This window comes from Podarcis erhardii, assembly GCF_964252035.2.
Source record: "Podarcis erhardii genome assembly, chromosome: 2".
Lineage (NCBI taxonomy): Eukaryota > Metazoa > Chordata > Lepidosauria > Squamata > Lacertidae > Podarcis > Podarcis erhardii.
In genome coordinates, this window is record NC_138498.1 from 114,276,588 (window position 1) to 114,304,402 (window position 27,815).

The 27,815-nt window shown below is 48.1% G+C and overlaps 2 protein-coding genes across 2 annotated transcripts; one reads left to right on the top strand and one right to left on the bottom strand.

The window, feature by feature from the left end:
• Positions 1-4,950: 4,950 nt before the first annotated feature.
• On the bottom strand, positions 4,951-11,574 carry WHR1 (winged helix repair factor 1). The gene is made up of 8 exons (XM_081853927.1): positions 11,422-11,574; positions 9,639-9,740; positions 9,315-9,460; positions 8,895-8,990; positions 8,661-8,800; positions 6,748-6,845; positions 6,506-6,653; positions 4,951-5,490 (listed from the first exon to the last, which is right to left on the bottom strand). Exons 2-8 carry the CDS (start codon positions 9,721-9,723, stop codon positions 5,445-5,447), a joined length of 759 nt encoding a protein of 252 aa, XP_081710053.1. The 5' UTR covers positions 9,724-9,740; positions 11,422-11,574; the 3' UTR covers positions 4,951-5,444.
• Positions 11,575-11,819: 245 nt separating this feature from the next.
• DXO (decapping exoribonuclease) lies at positions 11,820-26,561 on the top strand. Its single transcript, XM_081853663.1, has 7 exons — positions 11,820-12,064; positions 15,317-15,708; positions 17,928-18,157; positions 20,465-20,684; positions 24,360-24,495; positions 24,990-25,084; positions 26,204-26,561. Exons 1-7 carry the CDS (start codon positions 12,050-12,052, stop codon positions 26,343-26,345), a joined length of 1,230 nt encoding a protein of 409 aa, XP_081709789.1. The 5' UTR covers positions 11,820-12,049; the 3' UTR covers positions 26,346-26,561.
• The last annotated feature ends 1,254 nt before the right edge of the window (positions 26,562-27,815 follow it).

Consider the following 27,815-nt stretch of genomic DNA (forward strand, 5'->3'; position numbering starts at 1 on the left):
GGCGGTGCTGGAGAGGATCGAGGAACCGAAACGTCCCAAATGCATGTTCTGAGAAATGGTTTGCGGGTGAGGGGAAAGGAAACATATTCATTGCGGGCAGCTATATTAGGTGTGAAGCTCAACATCCAAAAAACGAAGATCGTGGCCACTAGTCCCATCACCTCCTGGCAAATAGAAGGGGAAGAAATGGAGGCAGTGAGAGATTTTACTTTCTTGGGCTCCATGATCACTGCAGATGGTGACAGCAGTCACGAAATTAAAAGACGCCGGGGGAAAAGCAATCACAAACCTAGACAGCATCTTAAAAAGCAGAGACATCACCTTGCCAACAAAGGTCCGTATAGTTAAAGCTATGGTTTTCCCAGTAGTGATGTATGGAAGTGAGAGCTGGGCCATAAAGAAGGCTGATTGTCGAAGAATTGATGCTTTTGAATTATGGTGCTGGAGGAGACTCTTGAGAGTCCCATGGACTGCAAGAAGATCAAACCTCTCCATTCTTAAGGAAATTAGCCCTGAGTGTTCACTGGAAGGACAGATCCTGAAGCTGAGACTCCAATACTTTGGCCACCTCATGAGAACAGAAGACTCCCTGGAAAAGACCCTTATGTGGGGAAAGATGGAGGACACAAGGAGAAGGGGACGACAGAGGACGAGATGGTTGGACAGTGTTCTCGAAGCTACCAGCATGAGTTTGACCCAACTGCGGGAGGCAGTGGAAGACAGGAGTGCCTGGCGTGCTCTGGTCCATGGGGTCACGAAGAGTCGGACACGACTAAACGACTAAGCAACAACAACAACAAATATTAGGTATGAGGTCTAAGTGGAACCTCCAGCTTTAGCAGCAGTATACCTCTGAATGCCAGCGCAGACAGCACAGGAGGCAAGTTTCCTTTGGACCTGGCCTGCATGCTTCCCTAATTCATTCTGGACAGCTGTTATCAGAGAACAGTTTCTAGAATAGGACCCCCCCTTGAACCTGATGCAGCAAAGTAAAGGTAAAGGGACCCCTGACCACTAGGTCCAGTCGTGACCGACTCTGGGGTTGCGGCGCTCATCTCGCTTTATTGGCCGAGGGAGCCGGCGTACAGCTTCCGGGTCATGTGGCCAGCATGACTAAGCCGCTTCTGGCGAACCAGGGCAGCACACAGAAATGCAGTTTACCTTCCTGCCGGAGCAGTATCTATTTATCTACTTGCACTTTGACGTGCTTTCGAACTGCTAGGTTGGCAGGAGCAGAGACCAAGCAACGGGAGCTCACCCCGTCGCGGGGATTCAAACTGCTGACCTTCTGATCGGCAAGTACTAGGCTCTGTGGTTTAACCCACAGCGCCACCCGCGTCCCACTATGTAGCAAGACTCTTATATAAAATAGCATATTGTAATCAGAAAATCAAGGTGGCGTTCTTGCATGCATTTCTATTTGGAATTACCAGCTGAATTTGTGGTACTTCTGAGTATAAAAACAGGGGTCAGCAATTTTTTTCAGCCGGGGGCCGGTCCACTGTCCCTCAGACCTTGGGGGGGCGGACTATTTTTTTTGGGGGGGGGGTAAATGAACAAATTCTGATGCCCCACAGATAACTCAGAGATGCATTTTAAATAAAAGGACACATTCTACTCATGTAAAAACACCAGGCAGGCCCCACAGATAACGCAGAGATGCATTTTAAGTAAAAGGACACATTCTACTCATGTAAAAACACGCTGATTCCTGAACCGTCCACAGGCCGGATTTAGAAGGCGATTGGTCTGGATCCGGCCCCCGGGCCCTAGTTTGCCTACCCATGGTGTAAAACATGTGTAGTATCAGGCCATAAAGACAGGGAACCTGTGGCGCTGCAAATGTTCCTGGAATATAATTGCCTTCATCCCCTCGATCTGGACGCTGTAATTCGGTTGATGCAGCCCAGAATGCCCTTGGCTTTTTTTGCTGCTGTATCTCACTGTTGACTCATGTTGAGCTTGTGCTTCACCAAGACCTGAAGATTCTTTTCACATGCACTACTGGGCATCCACGTGTTCCTCATCTTATATTTGTGCAGCTGGTTCTTCCCGCCTAGGTGCAGAACCTATTTGTGGTGTAGTGGTTAAGAGCAGTAGACTCGTAATCTGGTGAACCGGGTTCGCTTCCCTGCTCCTCCACATGCAGCTGCTGGGTGACCTTGGGCTAGTTACACTTCTCTGAAGTCTCTCAGCCCCACTCACCTCACAGAGTGTTTGTTGTGGGGGAGGAAGGGAAAGGAGAATGTGAGCCGCTTTGAGACTCCTTTGGGTAGTGATAAAGCGGGATATCAAATCCAAACTCTTCTTCTTCTTCCTATTGACATTCATTTTCTTAGTTTGGTCCCAGTTGTCCCATCTGTTAAGGTCATTTTGAATCCTGATTCCGTACGTATGTACTGTAGATATGCAGAGAGCCACAATCTATGTTGAAGCAGAAGGGACCAGACTGAACATCTAATCAGAGAGAGTTTTTGGGTCAGTTTCCATGGGTGAAGAGTCTTATTTTAGCTCGGTCACAGGGCATAGGCTTAACAGGGCAGAACACCCCAGATTTAGACAGTGGCATCTCCACCTACAAGGAGAAGGTCAGTCGTGATGTGGAAGACCTTCCACTGGCGGGCTAGAGAGCCACCAACAGAATCATAGAGTTGGAAGGGACCCAAGAGGCATCTAGTCCATTGCAGGAGAGAGTGAGTATATAAATACTGGGCTTAAAAGACAAGTACCAAACAGGAGGCCACTTCCTGCCTGACAGATGTTGTTGGGCTCCTCTGGGCAGGAAGGATAGCTGCTTGCACCGTACAAAGCAAATTAATGCCAGTGCACTGGAAGATGTAGGGGATCTCATCTACCCCTTTAAAGGTAAAGGGACCCCTGACCATTAGGTCCCGTCATGACCGACTCTGGGCTTGCAGCACTCATCTCGCTTTATTGGCTGAGGGAGCTGGCATACAGCTTCCGGGTCATGTGGCCAGCATGACTAAGCCGCTTCTGTCGAACCAGAGCAGCTCACGGAAACACCGTTTACCTTCCCGCCGGAGCGGTACCTATTTATCTACTTGCACTTTGACATGCTTTCAAACTGCTAGGTTGGCAGGAGCAGGGACCGAGCAACGGGAGCTCACCCCGTCGCGGGAATTTGAACCACCGACCTTCTGATCGGCAAGTCCTAGGCTCTGTGGTTTTACCCACAGCGCCACCTTTAAGTGCATATAAAAGGTAACAGGCTCACTTCCAAATTGAAAACGCATAGAAAAGCTCAAGATACACATTAATCTACCCACACGTAGGTGAGGAATCATATGATTATATGCCGCCTTAGAGTTTTTAATTTGATTTAATTTGATTCAACGCATGTAATTATTATTATTTTCAGTTGCTATCTCTGAGAAACGTAGAAAATAACAGGATATATTTATCCGAAAGTCTTCAAACCTACATGACCCTTTAAAAATTAGGTAAGGAACCAAATGTTATTTAATACTGTTTTATAATTTATGACTGTTTTATAATCTATGGTAATTTAGAATTTAAATGTATTTTCATGTAATATTTGATACTTCCAGCTGATTAAGGTGAATACATCAAAACAGGGCCCTGTCCTGGTTTCTGATCCATAATGGACTTCTGACTTCTACTCAATGATTGAAACTAAGACCTTCACATCGAATCTGACTATTAACTAACATGAACTTGTCTCTACTCATAAACTCTCATTTCAAATTCTGTAATGAATTATTGTGTTATACATATCTTTATGAGTTTGTAATCTGTTAGTGTTTGTAATCTCTATTTGAGTTTGTAATCCTTGTCAAAATACATACTTTTGAATGGATCAGTTTTTGTTAAAACTGATTATTTATTTGTGAGTAGGGACTACTCCCACTACTGAAACTTACATTGGCCTGAGTTCTTGGTGTGTTTTTTCTTAGTGTACTGGAAGAAGCAAAGATCACCAGTGTCGTTATATGGCTTTAGCAGAAATGTTATAAAAAACTAAGTACAAATAGATTGTTAATGCATTAAAGGGAAAAAAAGGTTAGAATATGTTAAGATAAATTACAGGACAGAAAACAGAGGAAGATTGAAAGGAACTGCTGAAACAGTTAATTGAAGTGGAATACAAAAACGGAGGTGTGAGGAGGTCGATGAAACAAGTGAATGCAAGATAAGATATTGAAATTATTGGATGTGTTTTTAATTGTTCCTGTTTTGTTTTGTTAATTCAATGTTTTATTTAGTGTTTTTGTTTTTGTATTGTATTGTATTGTTTTGTTTAATTCTTTTTCTTTTTTGTAATCTTTAAACTGTTAATAAATATTATTTAAAAAAACAACAACAAAGATCACCAGTGTCAAAGCAATTATTCCTCAACATCAACTTTGTTGGATCGGTCCTGTTGTGTGCATGCCTGATTATTGTCTTCCAAAGCAACTACTCTATTCCGAACTTAAAAATGGTAAGCGTAAAGCTGGTAGTCAACAAAAGAGGTTCAAAGACTCTCTCATGGCAAATTTAAAAAAATGTAGTATAAACACTGACAATTGGGAAACATTGGCCTGTGAGTGCTGCAATTGGAGAACAGCCTCTACTAAAGGTGTCATGGGTTTGGAAGACGATCAAACTCAGGACAAAAGGGAGAAACGCGCTAAGAGGAAGGCATGCTTGGCAAATCCACACCATGATCAACTCCCACCCAGAAACCTATGTCCCCAGTGTGGAAGGACGTGTGGCTCCAGAATTGGCCTCCACAGTCACTTACAGACTCACTGTTAAGACCGTGTTTATGGAACACAATCTTACTTGGCTACGAGTGATCACCAAAGAACGAAGTAGAACTAAGCTGTTGTGGGATGCATATCTGTTGCTAGTGTCTTTCAGGAGGTGGTTACATACATCCCTTGTCGCCAGAACGCATCTTGTCCCCAGAATCGTCTTCAGAACATATCAGCGAGCCAAGAAGAAATGCTTTTAATCAAGCTCCAATGTAATTTTCTGAGACACTTGGGGTCATCTAAGAGATCGACACTCATACATACACGGCCACACACACACTGCCAGGAAGGAATTCCTTGTGGGAACATCTTGGCTCTGGCTGTTTTTAGATGCGCAGGTTTCCCACGGTTCTCCGGCATCCAGAGATCAAGCTGAGAGATTGCACAAGCGGCTCCCTCCTCTCTTATCCATGGCCTCCCGTCAGTCACGTCAGTCAGGGGTCCTGCCAAGATGCTCTCTCGCATTGGGCCCACATTAAGTGCAAAATATAAATCTGTTTCATAAATAATAATTAAAAAATTGTTTTTTGCTGGAAAAGGTCCTGTTTCTTCACAACGATGCTGGTGGCTCAGGTAAGCATCCTGTCCCCCGTGGCAATAGCCCCAAGCAGCATCCATTCATTTTAGGCACAGTTGTTGGTTTGGTGGCAGACAACTGGCACGTCCTTAATCATCAGCCAGTCGGAGGAGGGTGCCGGAGGTCGTGGGCACGCTAGAGGAAGAGAGAATGAGGTTAAAAGCAGGACAGAATAAGAAGAGGCCTAGCTGGATCAGGCCAGGGCCCATCTAGTCTAGCATCCCGTTCTAGTGGGGTAAAAAGGTAAAGGGACCCCTGACCATTAGGTCCAGTCGTGGCCGACTCTGGGGTTGCAGTGCTCATCTCACTTTACTGGCCAAGGGAGCCGGCGTACAGCTTCCGGGTCATGTGGCCAGCATGACTAAGCCGCTTCTGGCGAACCAGAGTAGCGCACGGAAATGCCGTTTACCTTCCCGCCGGAGTGGTACCTATTTATCTACTTGTACTTTGACGTGGTTTCGAACTGCTAGGTGGGCAGGAGCAGGGACCGAGCCACGGGAGCTCACACCGTAGCGGGGATTCAAACTGCCGACCTTCTGATCGGCAAGTCCTAGGCTCTGTGGTTTAACTCACAGCGCCACCCGTGTTCTAGTGGGGTAGGAGAGATGAAAATAACGCCCATGTATTTCACACCTGGAAACCAATGTGCCCCTTTGGTTTCAGATACTACATGGGTATACAAGTCTACCTTCAGATGTCTTCTAAAAGTCTGGTAGTTGTTTTTCTCTTTGACATCTGGTGGGAGGGCATTCCACAGGGCAGGGGCCACTACCGAGAAGGCCCTCTGCCTGGTTCCCTGTAACCAGGTAAGGACGCAGCTGCAGAAGTGCAAATCTGCTCCCAAGTGAAAGCAACTCCCAAGCATTCCTTTGCAAGCAGGGCTTGCTGTCCCTGCTGATGACAGAGAGCCCCTCTGATGACATCAGGTGTTTGGCAGGTGGGTGGCATCACCCACCTGCCCAAATGGCCCTGGGGGTAAGAGAGGTTGGGATCCAGGTCACCAGCCCAGAAAAGGACCCCACTCCCCGGTATGTAGGATTACAGCCTTGGTTGGCTGCCCAAGGGCAGGATCAAACTCCACAGCAACAGGCTGAGCTCCAAGGCAACATTTGGTTTTTCACAGGTGGGAGCGAGAGCAGAAATCTAGTACCAGTCCACCAGCTGGGCTCCAATAAGGTCGTGGATGTGGTAAGGAAGGCCCAGCTTCACGGCGCTTGGAGCTCGGCGGTTCTGCAGGTCAGACAGCAAAACCTCCTTGTATTTGGCCTTCTGGATCATGCTCAGCACAGCTTTCCTCCCTGGGAAGACCGAGAGACACACACAACACAGATCAGTAGGTTGCTGCCGTCAGAGGTGTCCCAGCTTTTGCCTGGAGCAGGGAAACGAACTAACCTTTGATGAAGCATTTGACAAAACGACCTGCCCCAGGCACTGCCAGCCACCAGCTCCCTGCGTCACGGACAGTCAGGACTCCGGCATTCACCAGCTGCCTGAACATGAAACACAGGAATGAGAGAGAAATGTAATTCCCCCCCATTACGACTTGCCCCTTTTGTACCAAGATGCAGCCGCTTCTGGGACTGTGGAAAGCCGGAGATAACGGGAGTCTAAGGAAAGCGTTGCTCAGTGATGCTATCAGGACAGGACTTCAGGGAAAAGGTCCTGTTCAGTAAAACGAGCAGGCGTGTCCTCAAACACAGCAGAGCTGGCTTACTGCATTTTGAAGTAACGTACAGTGGTATCTCGGGTTAAGTACTTAATTCATTCTGGAGGTCTGTTCTTAACCTGAAGCACCACTTTAGCTAATGGGGTCTCCTGCTGCCACCACACCGCTGGAGCATGATTTCTGTCCTCATCCTGAAGCAAAGTTCTTAACTTGAGGTACTGTTTCTGGGTTAGCGGAGTCTGTAACCTGAAGCATATGTAACCCGAGGTACCACTGTACTTCCCATTATGGAGAGGCCAGGAAATGTAAGACAACTAAGTCCAGAGTTCAAAATGACAAAACCGCACCACTAAGTGTGTTTGAGGATCCCGGTATGAGCCACTGTTTCTTCTTCCGAGGTGCCTGGATCTCAGCTCTGGGCAAGACACTGCCTATTACTCAAGAATCTCCATGCAAGTTAACAGTCAGGTATGATGATCCAAGCCCTTTGTGTTATTATTGTAGGAGTGCAAATATCCAGAGTGTGGGGTCAGGTGGGATTACTATGAGGAATTATAAAATATGCATCAAGCCATTGTGTCCACGATGAATGCATTGTGTTGACTGGGTTTGATACATTGACAATAATTTCCGATCAAACCCACAACCCTCTGCCTCTCTGGCCATTTTCTCTACTGCCCATCTCTCTTGCTTCACAAGTCAGGTACACAGCCCAGCTGCTTCACCAGGCAGGCATCCTGGGTCGTCAAAGATAGTGGGCAGCTTCTTTGAAGTAGCCTTTCCAATATGTTAATCTCAGGATGTTGATCTTAGGGCCTGGAAATAGTTTCACAAGAAGGTGATAAAGATCGCTATCCTCCTCTCCTGTTTACGATCCTAGTCCTCTTTTATTTACTCTCAGATCATGTACGCATGCTAAGAGTAATAGTCATTGTAGTTAAAAGAATTTCTTTTGATCTAACTTGTCCCCATGTGGGGTTTGTTGAAATGCTTAGAAAAAATCTGATTGGTTCTTACGAACACTCTGTAAAAAGTTCTTTTGTGAATAAAACGACCTGGGCCGAGGGGCGGAGAGACAGAGACACAGAGAGATTATTATACGAACCCTTCCCAGAGTCTTGCTGGTTCAAGTCTCTGTGTGTATTCTTATTAATCAGAGTTCAATCCTTCCTTTACTTTGAGAATGCCTCAATTATTTTTGTAAACAGCTTTGAGGGCTTTAGTTTTTGTTTGTACAATTGAAGTCACAGAATTGTACACTTGGAAGAGACCCCGAAGGTCATCTCATCTAACCCCCTGCATGACGGGAATCTTTTTGCCCAGTGTGTAACTTGAACCCACAACCCTGAGATTAAGAGTCTCATGCTCTTAGAAACAGTACATTACTATATTCTTAGAGGGTGCCTGCTGTGGCATGTGCAGTCATGTCACAGAATACTTCCCCTTGCCCCCAGGGAACTGGGTTGTTTAACCCCATACAAAATTATGCAGATTTAAACCAATCAGAACGAATTCAATCGATTTACTAAGATTCATTATAACCGGACACAGCAAAACCTCAAAGAGGAAGCCTGATCTTCATACCCGGCCCTCGGAACACACTCTACTCTGACTCCACTCTGGGGAAAACTTTACTCACGTGATTTCCGCATCACTGAAGCCAAACTCTCTCACCATCCTTCTTTTGTCGAAACTGATGTCAGGGCAGGAGCTGAGGACAGAATCCAGGAATTTCCTAACAGTCCTGTCAAAGTCCTTCCCAGACGTAAACTCTAGCACCTGTGGGAGAAAGAGCCGTCACAATCTCTCCCCTGCTTCTGCATTGCCCCATAACTCATCACATACACACACACACACACGAAAGACACAAGACCTTAGATTTATAGTTGTCTGTGAAGGCCACAACGAAAGTGTCTGCATCAAAACCATGCTGGAACATCCGGATCCGGCCCTCATCTTTCAGCTGGCTCTGGAGAAAGAGAGACAGAGGGAGGAGGAGGTTTTATTTATTTTAACCAGTCTATTTCAAATGCTAACTCTGAAGGTGGAGAACTGGAGGCAGGAGAGGAGAGATTTGTCTATCTATAGAGACACACCCCATTTTATCGAAATCATGGTAGGGTGTGTGCGTGTGTGCATGAGAAGAGGAGGTGGTTTATAGGTTTCCCATAGGATCCTTTGGTTCTTCAAACACCCCATATCCTGGGGAACCTCAGGTCCGGGGAAGTGGGGGGCAAATTCAGTCCTCCAGATTCCTCTGCCTGGCCTCTGAACTGAGGAAGGAATCACCTACCAAGTGCCTGTCGACGGTCGTTCGGTCTTTGACGAGGCTGTAGATCTGGTGTCTCAGAATCAAGGGTGGCAGAAAATCCTCAAATAATTTGCGGGGGAAGAGAGAGGCCAAGAACTGGAGTGCAGATTCCACTGCCTCGGGGCCTTCTGGGGGGGGGGGACATAAGAAGCTGGCATATTTCTGCAGCGCTTTGCCTCATGCCATCCAGAATTGATGGCACTCACCTCTCACACATCATCCCCCCCATAGGTCCTCTCACGCGCACCTCCCCATGCAGAGAGAGAACTCTGATGCCTCACCACACAACACTTCCTCCATCCTTACCCTGCTCGAGAGGCTCTGATCCGAGAACCAGCCGTCGTTTTTTCGCCTGGAATGTATCCGAGATGAGCTGATGCTTCCGCTTCATGGGGCTGGAGGTGAGGGCTAAAGATGGGAGACAGAGTCATTATGCTACCTGCTCCAGGTGTGCAGAACTCTCTGGTCTTCTAGATGCTGTGGAACTACAACTTCCATCAGCCACAGCCCAGGGATGATGGGAGTTGTAGTCCAGCAACATTTAGAGGGCCACAGGTTCCTCACACCTGCCACAGACCCTTGCTAGCCTTCATTCTTCACCTTCACCCCCTTCAATACTGAGGGCCATTTCAGAGACCAGTGTCTTCCTCCTTCTCAGCCTTTCAGTCATAATGGCCCTCCCCTTCTTCCAATATTTTTCTGGGTGCTCTGCAATGAGCTACACCCCCCATCTCTAATCTATCTTAAAAGGTCCCTCAGCGTTCATTCTGGTCAATATCTCACAATCCTATTGTCCTCAGAATACCGTTGATGCTGCAGATTGCACACAACCCACAACTTCCACTGCCCTGGCACCTCAGTATAAGGCTGACAGCATTCATACTGGCAGGCCTTGTCTCCTGTATTATTAAGTACTGGCTGCCATCTGGAAGTTAAGGAGGAAAAACTCATCACTTCCCTGCCATGCCCTGAAGAACTTCAGTTGCTTAATATCTGCAAGTCAAGCAACTTCAAAAGCACAGGGGAAGTAAAACAAGTTGGGTGTGGATCACACCTATGCTGATCAATTAGTCTGCTCATCAAGTTGCTGCTTTTTCTAGCCTGGCTTCATCATCTGGCTTCAATTTTGCCTTTGAATGTTATTGTCGTCTTCTCTGTATGCAGTGTGATAAATGGCTTTATATTAACAGTACCCACCTGCAGCATCAGCTTTCCCTCCCTCCCCACTTTCATCAATACTGTGTGTGTGTGTGTGTGTATCCACACACACCAAACCAGTTAGAGGGCTACAGCAAAGCAGGCTCTGCCCCATGCAAGCTAATGCCACAACCAAACATTTAATATTTTCTTTTTAAAAACGTTATTATCAAAATTTACAAATATATTTAAAAGAAAATGTATTTCCATGACACATCTGTCTGTTTTGAAAACACGATATTCCGTGATAACCTTGGATAAATTTATCACAACACAATTGCTTTCTTGGGAGCAGAGTCCACTTTATTAGTAGTAGCCGTATCACAGGGCAGTTCACTACATAAAAGCACAAAACGAGAAACCAAAACACACTTAAAAAACAACAACCCAGAAACACCGCCCCCACAAACACATTATTATTATTGTGCAAACCCACTGCTCTTGCGTAAGAGGAAAAGTACAGTGGTACCTCTGGTTACGTACTTAATTCGTTCTGGAGGTCTGTTCTTAACCTGAAACTGTTCTTAACCTGAACCACCACTTTACCTAATGGGGCCTCCTGCTGCCACCGGAGCATGATTTCTGTTCTCATCCTGAAGCAAAGTTCTTAACCCGAGGTAATATTTCTGGGTCAGTGGAGTCTGTGACCTGAAGCGTATGTAACCTGAGGCGTATGTAACCCGAGGTACCACTGTACTGTAGTTTCAAAAGTGAAGATGTAAATAGACTAGCGAATTATGGAAGCAAAATCTTCTGAATCGCCACGAGTTGCATCCATTGAACCAAATAGCCCTAAGTTAGTGATGCCCATTGATTTCCTTGAGTCCTCCTCTCCCTCCCCTCTTTCCCACCCCCTGGATCCCCTCCTCCATTTAAAGCACCCCCGACTCACAAAGCGACCCTCGTAGTCTCTCGCCTGCCAGTCCCCGCTTCCGGCCAGAGCTGCCTCTGATGACGCCGCAGCGGTTGCTTCCTCTCCAAAACAAGCCTCTGCAAGTCCCCACCCGAGTCGGCAAAACTCCCGGCTGGCCGCCTCCGGAAGATGACGTCACTCCCTCCCTACCCACCCCTTTGACACGCTCGCCGGCTGCCCGCCATCTTTATTCCGGGCGGGACGAAGTCTACCTCTGACCGACGTTGGCATAAAGCCGCCATCTCCATTGAGAAACAGGGAATGAAGCCGATGTGGCGGCCATTTTGGACATGGGAAAGAAAACGGCTTTATCCGCGGGAGGCGGTCCGCGATCGCCACCTGCCGGCCGCGCTTTGCGTGGCACCTCCTGGGGTGTTTGTGTATGTGGGCAGGAAATGGGAAGGGCGTTGACTTCGCCTCCCGACTGGCGCCCTGTGATGACGCCATCGCCGCGCGGCCTTAGGAGCCGAAGGAACGGAGCGCAGCGATTGTTTTGAGCAAGATGTCGGGCGCCCGGGTCTTGTTTGGCTGGTGACACAAAGGAGACGCGCGAGCTGCGTCCCCGCCTCTCTCTCTCCGCGGCAGCGCGAATCGGCGGTGTCCTGCGATGACGTCACAGAAGGTAAGTACGGGAGCCGGGAGGGCTCAAAAATGAAAGGCTGATTTTTTAAAAAATTATTTTTTTATGGGGGGGGGGGTGTCTTTCCCTGACTGCAAGAGGAGGAGGGAGAGGTCAAAAAGCATCTTTGGGCATCTCCCCCAAGTGGGTGCTGGTGTGACCAGGACTCCTGGGTCCCTTGCACAAGAGGAAAATGCGTGTGCATGAGCGCCTGGATGTGCTGCGCGCATTCTCCCGGGTGGAGCGCGCTTAGGTTTTGCGGTTGAAGACTGCGGGGAAGAAGAAGGAGAGGTGAGCGGAGGTTCCCCCCGCGGTCCAGCATTTGACATTCGGAGGATTGGGTGGAAGCTTGACTGGGAAAGAAGAAATGGCGGGAAACGAGGGACGGAAACAGCCTCCGCTTGAGTTGCTGGCTGCACCAGTGGCGTAGCGTGGGGGGTGCAGGGGGGGGGGGCCCGGCCGCACCGGGCACAACATCTGGGAGTTAGGGTTAGGGGGCGCAAATCCATGGGTTAGGGGGCGCAAATCCATGGGTTAGGGGGCGCAAATTACTTGTCTTACCCCGGGTGCTGACAACCCACGCTATGCCACTGGGCTGCACCGCCAAGCCGTCGTGTCTGCTTGGCGTGCAAGGAGGTCCGGGGGTTCAACAAGCCCCTGGCCTCGGGGGGCTGGGGTGCCGGAAACCCTGGAAAGCCGCTGCTGCAAATCCCCGCGGAGTCGGTGGGTCAGGCAGTTCCCGACCTGGATGGAGGAGTGGCAGCATGACCACTAGCACCCATTGACAGCCTAATAATAATAATAATAATAATAATAATAATAATAATAATACGGTGGTACCTCGGGTTAAGTACTTAATTCGTTCTGGAGGTCCATTCTTAACCTGAAGCACCACTTTAGCTAATGGGGCCTCCTGCTGCCGCCACGCCGCCAAAGCACAATTTCTGTTCTCATCCTGAAGCAAAGTTCTTAACCTCAAGCACTATTTCTGGGTTAGCAGAGTCTGTAACCTGAAGCGTATGTAACCTGAGGTACCACTGTACAGTGGTACCTCGGGTTGCGCTGTGGGTTAAACCACAGAGCCTAGGGCTTGCCGATCAGAAGATCGGTGGTTCGAATCCCTGCGACGGGGTGAGCTCCCGTTGCTTGGTCCCAGTTCCTGCCAACCAAGCACGTCAAAGTGCAAGTAGATAAATAGGTACTGCTCCGGCGGGAAGGTAAACGGCATTTCCGTGCACTGCTCTGGTTTGCCAGAAGTGGCTTAGTCATTCTGGTTACATGACCCGGAAGCTGTACACCGGCTCCCTCAGCCAATAGAGTCGTCCGCGACTGGACCTAATGGTCAGGGGTCCCTTTACCTTACCTCGGGTTACAGACGCTTCAGGTTACAGACTCCTCTAACCCAGAAATAGTACCTCAGGTTAAGAACTTTGCTTCAGAATGAGAACAGAAATCGCGTGGCGGCAGCGGGAGGCCCCATTAGCTAAAGTGGTGCTTCAGGTTAAGAACAGTTTTAGGTTAAGAACAGACCTCCGGAATGAATTAAGTACTTAACCCAAGGTACCACAATAATAATAATAATAATAATAATAATAATAATAATAATTTATTTATACCCAGTCCATCTGGCTGAGTTTCCCCAGCCACTCTGGGCGGCTCCCAATCGAGTGTTAAAAACAATACAGCCTTAAATATTAAAAACTTCCCTAAACAGGGCTGCCTCCAGATGTCTTTTAAAAATAAGATAGCTGCTTATTTCCTGCTTATCTTATCAAACAATACTTCCCTGCTACTGGGAGAAAGCGCCCCTTATATTGCAGCCCAGCATTGCGACTGGCCTGCCAGAAAGGATTGTTGTAAGGGCATCAGAGATGTTCCCACAGGGAAGTGGATAGCTCTGTCGATAGAGCCGGAGACCCTGTCTCAGGGTCATGGGTTTGAGCCTCACGTTGGGCAAAAGATTCCTGCATTGCAGGGGGTCAGGCTAGATGACCCTCGGGGATCCCTTCCAACTCTGTCAGTCTATGATATAAGGAGGCTGAGTTCGCTCCCTGTTGTTGGAACTCGGAGTATGTTTTTATTTCTTTGAATCTTGTTCCCCCGCCCCCCGGTTTCCAGTGGACATGTATGTAAAATAGTGTTAGCTTTTATTTTTGTAACCTGCCGTGGGTAGGCTTTGCCTTGAAAGGCATAGTGTAAAATTTTGAAAATAAAAAATAAAAATGTGAAGTATTTAATAAAAAGCTCTGTAGGAGAATACCTGTGTTTGTGCGTGCGTGCGCGCATATTTGATAGCTCATGAGACTCTTTAATCTCAGAGGTTGAGTCCCATGTTGGGTGAAAGATTCTTACAGAGCAGCAGGTGGGTCTTGCTAGCTAAAGTTGATGGGAGTTGCAGACACAAGTTTGGGGAAGTCTGAACTACCGTATTTTTCGCTCTATAAGACGCACTAGACCCTAGTTTTTGGAGGAGGAAAACAAGAAAAAAAATACTCTGAATCTCAGAAGCCAGAACAGCAAGAGGGATCGCTGTGCAGTGAAAGCAGCAATCCCTCTTGCTGTTCTGGCTTCTGTTATAGCTGCGCATCCTGCATTCGCTCCATAAGACGCACACACATTTCCCCTTACAGTCATACCTCGGGTTGAATGTGCTTCGGGTTGAGCGCGTTCGAGTTGCACTCCGCGGCAACCTGGAAGTAATGGAGCGTGTTACTTCCTGGTTTTGCCGCTCGTGCATGCGCAGACGCTAAAAAATTATGCCATGCACATGCACAGAAGTGGCAAAACGCGACGCGCAGATGCGCCATCGCGTCTTACGTTGCATTCAGGATGTGAGTGGTGCTCCGGAACGGATCCCGTTCGCATCCCGAGGTACCACTGTACTTTTTAGGAGGGAAAAAGTGCGTCTTATAGAGCAAAAAATATGGTAGATGATCCTCGTGGTCCCTTTCAACTCGCAACTCTGTGAATTTAATAGCAAAAGGCCCAGAGTTTAGAAGTCCCCTTCTCCCCTGACCATTTAACATGTGCTTTGAGAGAGGATTCCCAAACGCACTGTTTGTTGGTGCGACTTATAAGTGCTGAAGGATGTGATTTCTGAGTGCATGTTCTTGCTGAGAGGGGTAAGCAGAGCATTAAAGAAAGGAGCAAAAAAGGAAATTGCGTGTGTGCCCGCTGTGCCCCATTTTAGTCACGCACCACGCAAGGGCGTCTTTTTCGGAGTGTTTTACTATCTCTTTCCCTTGTCGATTGCAGTCCTTGATGAAGACCGCTCTCGACACCAAGACTCACGACCGGGAGGACGACACGCCCAGAGACTGCGGCGCCAAGCGCCAGAGGAGCGACGCCAAGGCTCCCCTCACGTTGCCCGTCACTCCGTCTCGCTACGATGCCCCTTTCCCCTTTTACCGGCGGCCGGCTCAGCTGGGACACTTTTCCCTGGACGCCCAGCGCTGTTACCACGGGGACGCTCGCCGCCTGCGCTACTATGCCCCGCCCCCTGTCGAGGGCCCCTCCCCCGGCTTCGACCTGCGCGACGGCTACCACGACCGCTATGTGAAGCAGGATGAGACCGTCCGTGAGGGGCTGGAGCACTTGCTGAGATGGATCACCCAGAACCGGAAGCAGCTGCAGACTGAGGACAAAGGGTGAGGAAGGGCACGATTCTCGGTCTGTCTCTCCTTCCTTTCTCTCCCCGCATAAGAGAAAGGAAGGGTTAATGGAGGATCAGGTTATCGGGGACTAGTATATATCATAGCTGTCAACTGTCCCTTATTTGGCGGGAAAGTCCCAGCGCCGTGTCCTACTGCTATCCCTTATTGATGATGTCCCTTAAATTTCCCGGGTTTCAAAGGAAGCAGCTCCTCTCCCTTCCTCCCTGCCGGCCAGGGAGGAGGGAGGCTCCAACTGTGTTGCTTGGCTGCGTTGCTCACCCAATAAGGAGTCTAAGAACGACTGGGGGTGGAGCTTGCATGCTTTGTGCTGATCAAATTGGCCGCGTTGTCTGGGGACTCGCCTTTGCTCAGCGCTTCCCAGCGGAGAGGTGACGGTGGTTTCCCTTGCTGTATCCCCTTTGCTGGATTGCTGCGCTGTGGGAACCACCGCTTGAGGCTTCGTTTGGATGCTGGTTAACTAAAATCCCTTATTTTGGCTGCTGATCCCTTATTTTCGAGGCTGCTGGTCCCTTATTTTCAAATCTGTAAGTTGACAGCTATGGTATATATATGGACTATGTTTCGCCTCCGCCATTCCGGCAGTGCTCTGCTTACGTTGTTAGGAAGCTGCTTCTTATTTCATTTATTTTTATTTATTAAATCTGCGTGCTGCCCTTCATCAAAATAACCAGCTATCTTCTCTTTAAAAGACATCTGAAGGCAGCCCTGTTTAGGGAAGTTTTTAATATTTAAGGCTGTATTGTTTTTAACACTCGATTGGGTACCGCCCAGAGTGGCTGGGGAAACTCAGCCACATGGGCGGGGTATAAATAATAAATTATTATTATTATTATTTATTACCCATAGATCTCGGGGTGGTTCACAACATAAAAATGCAAGATAAAAGCACAAATAATAAAAACAGGATTTATTTATTTTTTAAAACCCCCCACACGAGTCAGGCCATCTAATGTGGCATTCCCTAGCCTTGACTGGAAATGGCTCCCCAGGACCTTGGGCCAATCCACTTGGTCCTTTTAAATCGGGAGGTCAACGATCAGACTGGGGACCATGCACTTGTAATGCGAGTGCTGCTTCGTTGAGCATTGATCTTCCCCTCTGTGTTTTGTCTGGCGCCTAAAGGTGTGCAAGGAAGGCACCAGGTGAGCCTCCCTGGGGAGAGCACTCTGCAAATGGGGAGCCACTGCAGAAAAGGCCCATTCTTGTGTCGCCACTATCCATACTAATAAAATAATAATAATAATGATGATGATGATGATGTCACCCGTCTGACTGGGTTGCCCAGCCACTCTGGGTGAGTCCCAACAAAAAAATAATAAAAACACCATTAAAAAGGTAAAGGACCCCTGGGCGGTTTAGTCCGGTCAAAGGCGACTCTGGGGTTGCAGCGCTCATCTCCCTTTCAGGCCGAGGGAGCTGGCGTTTGTCCACAGACAGCTTTCCGGGTCATGTGGCCAGCAGGACTAAACCGCTTCTGGTGCAACAGGACACCATGACGGAAACCAGAGCGCAGGGAAGTGCCATTTATCTCCCTGCCACAGCAGCACCTATTAATCTACTTGTACTGGCGTGCTTTTTTTTTTTTTTTAATCATTTTTATTAAGTTTTCCATTTTAACAATCCATTCCAATCACATTAAATATTCCAAATTATACATATCAAATAATCCAAATATTCCGCCAAAGTATAATTTTTTTATTGGGACTTCCCATGCTTCAAGTTCGGGGGAGCTCTGATCATCTCATATCTTGACTGCTTTTCATAGTCTGTACTGGCGTGCTTTTGAACTGTTAGGTTGACAGAAGCTAGGACAGAGGAATGGGAGCTCACCCCATCACAGGGATTCGAACCACCAACCTTCCATTCAGCAAGTCCAAGAGGCTCAGTGGTTTAGACTACAGCACCACCCGCGTCCCTATGTCACCCATCTGACTGGGTTGCCCCAGTGGCTCCCAACAAAAAAATTAGTAAAAGCACAGGCTGAAAACTTCTTTGAACAGGGCATCCTTCAGGTGTCTTTTTAAAACCAGATGCAGAGAGGCGTCTGCAGGTTCCTATGTGCCCATTAGGGCTGCGTTGGTGATCCCTGCTTTCACCAGAGTTTGACTTTGGCGGCCTTAGAATACAGAGGAACGGCCCTTGCGGCTCGTGCTTTGCTCTTTTTAACGGTTTTGTCTCTCCTCGCTTTGCAGGCGGCCGCTGAATGCCGACTTTGTGACATGGCGGGGGCATCTCACCAAAGTGCTGACCACGCCCTACGAAAATCAGGACGGTTGGCTGCTGGCGGTGAGCCTCTTCCGCGGGACTCTGTACGTCAGTGAAGTTGAGACGGAGGCTGCCCGGAGGCAGCGGGAGCAGCGCACGGACCTGCTGAAGGAGCTCATGTACATGGGCTACAAGTTTGAGCAGTACATGTGCTCTGGTAAGGATGCGGTGATCGCCCAAAGATTAAGGGATATTGCGAGACAGGAGGACATAGCCCGTGTGAAACCTGGGCTGTTTCTGGGGGAGCAGATGTACCGAGCTGCTCCAGCTCGCTACCTGGCGGATATCCACTACGTGGAATACCGCAGACTATTTACTGCGGCTAGGCTGAATGTTCTTGACTCGGCGGTTCTGAAGGGAAGATATGGAGGAGTCCCATATGATCAGAGATTATGCCATTGTGCGTTGGGTGAGGTAGAATCCACAGAGCACATTTTACTGAGCTGTCCCTTCTACAACGATTTAAGACAGTATCTTATAACCCCATACTTATCCCAGCTTAGTCCCCGACAAAGAGGAAAGCAGACAGCATATCTGCTAAATAAGTCTTCTAGGAAAACAACTTTGTCAGTGGCTAAATTCCTTTTCCTGGCACTCAAGCGTCGGAAACATACAATTGAATGCCTTGATGTGGGTTATCTGTGAGAGGTTTAGTACTGTGGCCCTACCTTATTCATGTAACCCTATGATGTTTTAGTTTATAATTCTGTATTGTGTTTTATTTCTGTGTTTTATTTCTGACTATCGGTCGAATAAAGGAATTGAATTGTGATGCCAGAGGCCTCTAAACCATAGCTGTCAACCGTCCCTTATTTGGCGGGAAAGTCCTTTATCCCAGCGCTGTGTCCCGCTGCTGTCCCCTATTGATGATCTCCCTTAAATTTCCCGGGTTTCAAAGGAAGCAGCTCCTCTCCCTTCCTCCCTGCCGGCCAGGGAGGAGGGAGGCTCCAACTGTGTTGCTTGGCTGCGTTGCTCACCCAATAAGGAGTCTAAGAACGACTGGGGGTGGAGCTTGCATGCTTTGTGCTGATCAAATTGGCCGCGTTGTCTGGGGACTCGCCTTTGCTCAGCGCTTCCCAGCGGAGAGGTGACGGTGGTTTCCCTTGCTGCATCCCCTTTGCTGGGTTGCTGCACTGTGGGAACCACCGCTTGAGGTTTTGTTTGGCTGCTGGGCTGGCTGGGCTTTCTGCCTTTGGCTCGGGAGCTGGTTGACTAAAATCCTTTATTTTGGCTGCTGGTCCCTTATTTTCGAGGCTGCTGGTCCCTTATTTTCAAATCTGTAAGTTGACAGCTATGCTCTAAACCCTGGTCTGAGCATACGGCTCGGTTCTGGGTGACGGTGTTGATCGCACTATCGAGAGCCAATGTGGCATAGTGGTTAGCGTGTTGGACTAGGATCTGAGACACCAGGGTTCAAGCCCCCACTCAGCCACAATACGTGACCCAGGGGCAAGTCACTCTCTCTCGGCCTACCTTACAGGGATGTTGGGAGGATGAAATGGGGATAACCACGTACCTTCTTGAGCCCCGTGGAGGAAAGGTGGGATAGAAATGTAGTACAGTGGTACCTAGGGTTAAGTACTTAATTCGTTCCGGAGGTCCGTTCTTAACCTGAAACTGTTCTTAACCTGAAGCACCACTTTAGCTAATGGGGCCTCCTGCTGCTGCCGCGCCGCCGGAGCACAATTTCTGTCCTCATCCTGAAGCAAAGTTCTTAACCTGAGGTAATATTTCTGGGTTAGAGGAGTCTGTAACCTGAAGCATCTGTAACCTGAAGCGTATGTAACCCGAGGTACCACTGTAAATGAATCAAAACCGGGGCTTTTCAGTTTAGAGCCTCAGTTCTTAAACATTTTTCCTCTGGGCCACACTTTCAGAATAAATATTTGCTCGTGCCATGGCAGGTTTTTAAGCGATTAAGAAATACATTGAAAACACAGCTAGGATTGTCCTCAGCCTCACTTTATGCTCTCATTTTGAAGCGATATCCATATTTTGCAAATAAAAATGATTATTTCTATACTATACTACATTGAAATGTTTAAATGTTTGATGGTCCTTGAATTTCCCCACCACGCTTACCATCCTCTGCTGCCATACTCTTTGAGAACCACTGTTTTAGAGTAAAGAGTCTTTTGCTAGGGAGTTTTTTCCCCTTTCTCGAATGAGAATCACCCAGAAGATGGGAGTAAATTTCTCCTTCTTGTGAGAGCCAGTGTGGTGTAGTGGTTAAGAGCGGTAGTCTCGTAATCTGGGGAACCGGGTTCGCGTCTCCGCTCTTCCACATGCAGCTGCTGGGTGACCTTGGGCCAGTCACACTTCTCTGAAGTCTCTCAGCCCCACTCACCTCACAGAGTGTTTGTTGTGGGGGAGGAAGGGAAAGGAGAATGTTAGTCGCTTTGAGACTCCTTCGGGTAGTGATAAAGCGAGGTATCAAATCCAAACTCTTCTTCTTCTGCTCCAGATACTCCAGACGGGACTCCGGATCCGACGGGGGTGGTGAACACAAACGAGGCTTTCTGCATCGTGATCCGGACCCGCCTGGGAACCCACTCGCTGCTGTTCTCGGGAGAGGTGGACTGCACGGACCCCCGGAGCCCCTGGCCCGACCCTCCAAGCTGTTACGTGGAGCTGAAGACCAGCAAAGTCATGCATAGCCCGGCTCAGAGGAAGAGTTTTTACAGGTGAGGTGGACAGGGAGATGAAAAGCAGGGAAACTATGGAGTCTTCTACCTTTCCACAAAAAAAAAGCCAGGTACTGCAAAGACGTTCCGGAACTACAACTCCCATCATCATCATCATCATCATCATCACAAATTTTTATTTATACCCCGCCCTCCCCGGGCTCAGGGCGGCTAACAACCAATAATAAAAACAAGTTGATTAAAATACAATTTAAAAAAGATTAGAATACAACATTAAAACATTAGGATGCAGCCTCTTCCCAGGAGGAGAAAGGAAAAAGAAAGAGGGGGAGGGAATCAAATTGACTCCAAGCCAAAGGCCAGGTGGAACAACTCTGTCTTACAGGCCCTGTGGAAAGAAATCAGATCCCGCAGGGCCCTGGTCTCATGAGACAGAGCGTTCCAGACATCTTAAGGCAGCCCTGTTCAGGGAAGCTTTTAAAAATAGATATTTATTAAAGTTTTTAACAAAATACAACAGAAAAGTAAAAAACACAAAACAGAAAAATACACAAAACACAAAAAGTAAGTAAAAATAATAAAGAAGAAAAACAACCTTTATTCTTTTGCTATTTATAGTTCTTATCCTTATTTTCCTGACCTCCTCACACCTTCCCTTTTTGTATTCCCATTTACAAAATCAGATCAGCAAATCCTTACCCTCTTTTATTTATCTTAACTCTATATCTTAACGTATCAAAATTCTATGTTTTCACCCATTATCAATTCACTTATTTGCATACTCTTTTTAACTTTGTTGCTAATACCACTTGTTTTCAATCCAACATCATTTTAACATTCATTAATTTTGTAATACTTCTGCAGATAATCTTTAAATTTCTTCCAGTCTTCTTCCACCAACTCTTCTCCCAGATCTCGAATTCTGCCAGTCATTTCCGCTAATTCCATATATTCCATCACCTTCATCTGCCACTCTTCCAGGGTGGGTAGATCCTGTGTCTTCCAGTACTTCGCGATAAGTGTTCTTGCTGCTGTTGTTGCATACATAAAAAAAGTTCTATCCTTCTTTGGCACCAATTGGCGATATTTTAGTGTATTTTTGGTTTCTATGGAAGCCGCCCAGAGTGGCTGGGGAAACCCAACCAGATGGGCGGGGTACAAATAATAAATTATTATTATTATTATTATTATTATTATTTATTATTATTATTCCACCAGGCCGGAGACAGTGTTGAGAAGGCCCTGGCTCTGGTTGAGGCTAATCTGACTTCCTTAGGGCCTGGGACCTCTAGGGTGTTGCTATATATGGACTTTAAGGTCCTCCGTGGGGCATATTGGGAGAGGCGGTCCCGTAGGTATGAGGGTCCTAGGCCGTGAAGGACTTTAAAGATCAAAACCAGCACCTTAAATCTGACCCTGTACTCCACCGGGAGCCAGTGCAGCTGGAAAAGCACTGGGTGAATATGCTCCCATGGCAGAGACCCTGTGAGGAGCCTCGTTGCAGCATTCTGCACCTGCTGGAGTTTCTGGGACAGCTTCAGGGGCAGCTCTGCGTAGAGTGAATTACAGTAGTCATGACTATTGTCCATGCTGCCTAGGTTCTGATGGAAGTTGGAGTTCAGTATCGCCTGGAAGTTCACGGATTCTCCCCCCTCGCCTTAAACAGGCTTCTGCCTTCAACCAGCCTAGCCATAATGCCACCCAGGCCATTTTTCCGGAATGCAAATCTACCGTTTCTCAGCTCCTCTTTCTAAGACTCGGAATAAGGTGTATGAGAGTCCCGGACTGTCTCTACAGCAAAGTTCAGGGGATCTTACTAAGATTTTTTTAAAAAACGTGTGCTTGCTGGTGGCTCTCTCACCCTTAGTAATTTCACCCCAGGAAGATGTCTTCAACCTTTTAACCACTTTCTCAGTCAGGGGACTGGACCTCTTACTCTCTTTCTGATTTGTTGTTAGCAGAGGGCTGGTCTTGCAGCCTGCATGCAGGCAGCTGCCTGACCGTGCTGGGGAAAAGGAGGAAGGTCTGGGTGGTATCTCGGAGTTGCCACCAAGACCATATAACACAGTCAGGGGGTTTGGGCTGGGTGTCCATCAGTATGCGGATGATACCCATCTCTACCTCTCTTTCAAATCAGAACCAGTGAAGGCGGTGAAGGTCCTGTGTGAGTGTCTGGAGGCGGTTGGAGGATGGATGGCGGCTAACAGATTGAGGTTGAATCCTGACAAGACAGAAGTCCTGTTTTGGGGGGACAGGAGGTGGGCAGGTGTGGAGGACTCCCTGGTCCTGAATGGGGTAACTGTGCCCCTGGAGGACCAAGTGTGCAGCCTGGGAGTCATTTTGGACTCACAGCTGTCCATGGAGGAGCAGGTCAATTCTGTGTCCAGGGCAGCTGTTTATCAGCTCCATCTGGTACGCAGGCTGAGACCCTACCTGCCCACGGACTGTCTTGCCAGAGTGGTGCATGCTCTGGTTATCTCTCGCCTGGACTACTGCAATGCACTCTATGTGGTGCTACCTTTGAAGGTGACCCGGAAACTACAACTAATCCAGAATGCGGCAGCTAGACTGTGGCTGGGAGCGGCCGCTGAGACCATATAACACTGGTCCTGAAAGACCTACATTGGCTCCCAGTATGTTTCTGAGCACAATTCAAAGTGTTGGTGCTGACCTTTAAAGCCCTAAACGGCCTTGGTCCTGTATACCTGAAGGAGCGTCTCCACCCCCATTGTTCTGCCCGGACACTGAGGTCCAGCTCCGAGGGCCTTCTGGTGGTTCCCTCACTGCGAAGTTACAGGAAACCAGGCAGAGGGCCTTCTCGGTAGTGGCACCCGTCCTGTGGAACGCCCTCCCACCAGATGTCAAGGAAATAGAAGGCATCTGAAGGCAGCCCTGCTTAGAGAAGTTTTTAATGTTTGATGTTTTATCGTGTTTTTAATATTCTGTTAGGAGCTGCCCAGAGCGGCTAGGGAAACCCAGCCAGATGGGCGGGGTATAAATAATAAATTCTTATCTTGTTTTCAACATCATGATATATCACTAGGTATATATCATGATGTCTGTAATAAGGATGGAGCTATGTAGAAGCACTGGCTGGCTTCACGGTTTTCCCTGCTTCGTGATTTTTGCACAACACACACCATGATTCGCAATATGTTGCCAGGTCCAAAATTATGAAGCCGATAGCACAATATGGACTTCAAACCGGTTTGGGACAATTTACCACCCAGCCTTAATGGGATGATGCCCTAAATAAGGGACCAGTGGCCTGCTAGGTATTACTGGACTACAACTCCTGCCATCCCTGGCCATTGGCCCTTCTGCATGGGGTTGATGGGAGCTGGAGTCCAGCAACATCTGGTGGGCCTTAAGGGGTTGTATCCTACAAAGAACTTCCGCCTTTGCAACAGGACTTCCTCCCCCCACCCAAAAAGCCTCCTCTCACCCCGTCATCCACTTTAAGAGGTTGGGGGAAATCCCCAGAACTGATTTTCTTTTGGGTGGGTGGCACATGAGGCAAGGGGAAGGAAGCTGATGACTTTGTTGGACGCAACCCTTAGTCTCCACCCCAAGACAGGCCTCGAGTCTCTTTCTGAGCGTAGCGTCAGTACTTGAGGAGGAAGACGGCCAAGCGCTGGTGAGATCTCAAGGAGGGCAGCCAAAGAGGACGTCGGGCAGAGGGATTGGATGAGCCAGTTTCTCTCTTCTTCCCAGGCACAAGATGATCAAGTGGTGGGCTCAGTCTTTTCTGCCCGGAGTGTCTCGGATCGTGGCCGGGTACCGGGGGCCAGATGGCTCCATCGTGGAACTGGAGACGTTTGAGACGATGAAGATCTTCCAGCTCATTAGGGTGAGTCCAGCCCAGTCCAGCCAGGCTGGGATCTTGGATTCCTCCCTTTCGTCCTAACCTCTCCCGGCTCCAAGGGAAAAGGTGGGGTGGGTTGGTGCACTAATTCTTCTAGAGTGGCTCTCTATAAGGGTTCAACAGGTGATCAGTGGTTACAGGAACCCCTATGAAGCTGCACTCAAAGTGAAAGTGCATCTTCCACAGAGGTTGCTGTAAGAGCCAGTCAGCCGGCAGACTTCAGGCTTGATGAACTGCTTGTTCACCAGAACTCCCAAGGGTACGCCGGGACAAAACAGTAGCTTAGGTACGGAAGCACAGGTGGTCAGGTGCGCACTTCAGAACTGAAAACACACACCTGCTCCTCTCGGGCATTGGCTTTCAGCACCAGAACGGTGTCTGAGGAAGGCTGAACTAGATGGACCAAGGAACCAGACTCTGCCTAAGGCAGTTCCAGGTTGTATCACCCCTAAAATAACCTCCCTCTTCCTCCTGAGCAGGAGGACCCGGGCTGCTGGAAGCCGGCGGTGTGCATGAACTTTTGCGCAGCGTTCCTCGGCTTTGTGAAGAAAGTGGTGACCGAAGACAATCCGAAGTAAGTAGTCATGGTGGCTGAGGCCAGTGGGAGTTTGCAGTCCAAACACCTTTAGGGGGAGCAGGCTGATGACGGCCGGTTAAGTAGAGGAGGAAAACGAAATGGGAAGACTAGAGTGAACGTGGGGCAGAGCAACCTCTTGACTATTCCGCATGGCCTTTAATTTGAATTCAGCCTGATCTTTTATTTCCCTTCTCTTCCCTCCCCCTCCCCTTTTATGAAGATCACCCGCTCTGAGACCCCACAGCTAATTCTCCCCTGGCCTCCTCGCTGGCCCAAGTAGGACCAATTCAGCCAGCTAGCCCTGGGGATTATCTAATGCTTATTAGATGGATTTCCCCTAAATTGATTTCTGAACTTTGAATTATATTGTTACAGTGGTACCTCGGGTTACATACGCTTCAGGTTACATTCGCTTCAGGTTACAGACTCCGCTAACCCAGAAATAGTACCTCAGGTTAAGAACTTTGTTTCAGGATGAGAACAGAAATCGTGCTCCAGAGGCGCAACAGCAGCAGGAGGCCCCATTAGCTAAAGTGGTGCTTCAGGTTAAGAAAAGTTTCAGGTTAAGAACGGACCTCCGGAACGAATTAAGTACTTAACCCAAGGTACAGTGGTGCCTCGCAAGACGAAAAGAATCTGTTCCGCGAGTCTCTTCATCTAGCGGTTTTTTCGTCTTGCGAAGCAAGCCCATTGATGGCTTAGTGGATTAGCACTATTAGCGGTTTAGCGGCTTTTAGTGGCTAAGCGGCTTAGCGGCTTAGAAAAAGGGGGGGGGGGGAAGGAAAAAAAACCCCGCAGGAACTCGCAAGACATTTTTGTCTTGCGAAGCAAGCCCATAGGAAATTCGTTTTGCGAAGCACCTCCAAAACGGAAAACTCTTTCGTCTAGCGAGTTTTCCGTCTTGCGAGGCGTTCGTCTTGCGGGGCACCACTGTACCACTGTATTCAAGTTTTTATGCTGCTTTTACAATTAAGTGTTTTAAATTTGTTGTTAGCTGCCCTGAGCCCAGTTTTTGAACCGGGAAGGGCGGGGTATAAATAATATTTTTTATTATTATTATTAGTCTCCCTTTCAGAGGAACCTCACGTTATACCTGCTGCTTTCTCCTTTCTCCAGGTTGGTCCACCTCTTTGCCTGGGAGCCTGGCCACCCTGTCTCCTTCACGGTGCACCGGGACTCCGAGCACACCTTTCTGCCCGACTGGTACGTGGAGGCACTGAGCAGCGAGAAGCCCTCGACTCCGCACATCCCAGACTGATGGGCTGCAGCTGGAGGGAGAAGCTGGATTTTTTTTTTTATCTTGAGTGGGTAATGCAGGGTGGGTGGTTAAACACACACATACACACACAGCAGACACAAGGAGGCTGGCACCTGGTGCTCAGAAAGTTAGGGACATGCCTGGGAGGGCCCCCTACCCCCCACATCATCACAATGAAGGAGGGACAGGGCAATAAACTATTATTGTAAACACAAACGTCTCTTAGCAGTGCTTAAGTGAAGGGGATTGCGTCTCTCTCTGGTTTATCGGTAAGGGCTTCTTTAAGGACAGCGGGGATAGAGGGAGGTGGTTTGTCAATACAGTGGTACCTCGGGTTACAGACGCTTCAGGGTACAGACGCTTCATGTTACAGACTCCGCTAACTCAGAAATATTACCTCGGGTTAAGAACTTTGCCCCAGGATGAGAACAGAAATTGCGCCGTGGCAGCGGGAGGCCCCATTAGCTAAAGTGGTACCTCAGGTTAAGAACGGACCTGCGGAACGAATTAAGTTCTTAACCCAAGGTACCACTGTAAGTAAGTTTGATCTGTGGCAGCTCACATAAGAGAATAAGCCTTTGCCTGGTTCTACACAACAGTCTTCAGATATTTAAAAAGCAGTATTGCGTCTTCCCCCTCAGCCTCCTCCAGGTTAAACATGCCCTTCAACCTTTTCTCACAGGGCTTCCTATCCATAAGATTATCTTTATTGCCCTCCCATGAACCCAACTTGTCCACATCCTCCAGCAGTGTATCCCAATGAGGCTCCAGACAAGGTCTGAGTAGTGCAGGATAAGAGTGAAACACTCGCTTCTGTTAATGCAGCCTCAAATCACATTCACCTTTTTTGAGTGCTGTCCAGCTTATTATAATAATATAATAAAAATTATTTATTCCCCAGCCTCTCTGGGCGGCTCCCAACAGAATATTAAAAACACGATAAAACATCAAACATTAAAAACTTCCCTAAACAGGGCTGCCTTCAGATGTCTTCTAAAAATCAGATAGTTTTTTATTTCCTTGACATCTGATGGGAGCTTGCAACAGACCTTGCCAGGTAGAGATCCTTAAAAAAAATAAAAATAAAGTGCTGCTGTCAAGCCAGGTTACCCCCAAGCCCCACATCCTGAAACTGTATTCTCTCTCTCTTTAAAATTATTCATTGCATTTTTCCTAAATGAGGAACTTCTGTTTTTTGGTTGGTGTTAGGAAGAAACAGAGCTGTGGCCTTTTTATAAGCCTTCTGGGACCTGATAGCCATGGAAGCCCATGAAGAGGAAGAGCAGGAAACTCGCATTTTCCATGCATTTAACATGTGTGCATTCAGCTTTGGCAATTAAAAAAAGATAGAAGGGGGTGGGCGTCTGGAAAAAAAGAATTTGGCAATCCCACCCACCCTTGAACCCAATGCGTTTTGACTATACGTGATTTTGGCTTTAGTCTGACCTTTAAAGCCCTAAATCAGGCATA

Bases quoted from the DNA above. Each gene is read 5' to 3' on its own strand.
- WHR1 (XM_081853927.1), bottom strand. From the start codon at position 9,723: ATGAAGCGGAAGCATCAGCTCATCTCGGATACATTCCAGGCGAAAAAA. The intron at 8,801-8,894 runs GTCTTGTGTCTT...TTTCTCCCACAG, and splicing joins CAGACAACTATAAATCTAAG to GTGCTAGAGTTTACGTCTGG. The intron at 6,654-6,747 runs GTTAGTTCGTTT...CGGTCTTCCCAG, and splicing joins TGTCAAATGCTTCATCAAAG to GGAGGAAAGCTGTGCTGAGC.
- DXO (XM_081853663.1), top strand. The intron at 20,685-24,359 runs GTGAGGTGGACA...TCTTCTTCCCAG, and splicing joins CAGAGGAAGAGTTTTTACAG to GCACAAGATGATCAAGTGGT. The intron at 25,085-26,203 runs GTAAGTAGTCAT...TCCTTTCTCCAG, and splicing joins GTGACCGAAGACAATCCGAA to GTTGGTCCACCTCTTTGCCT.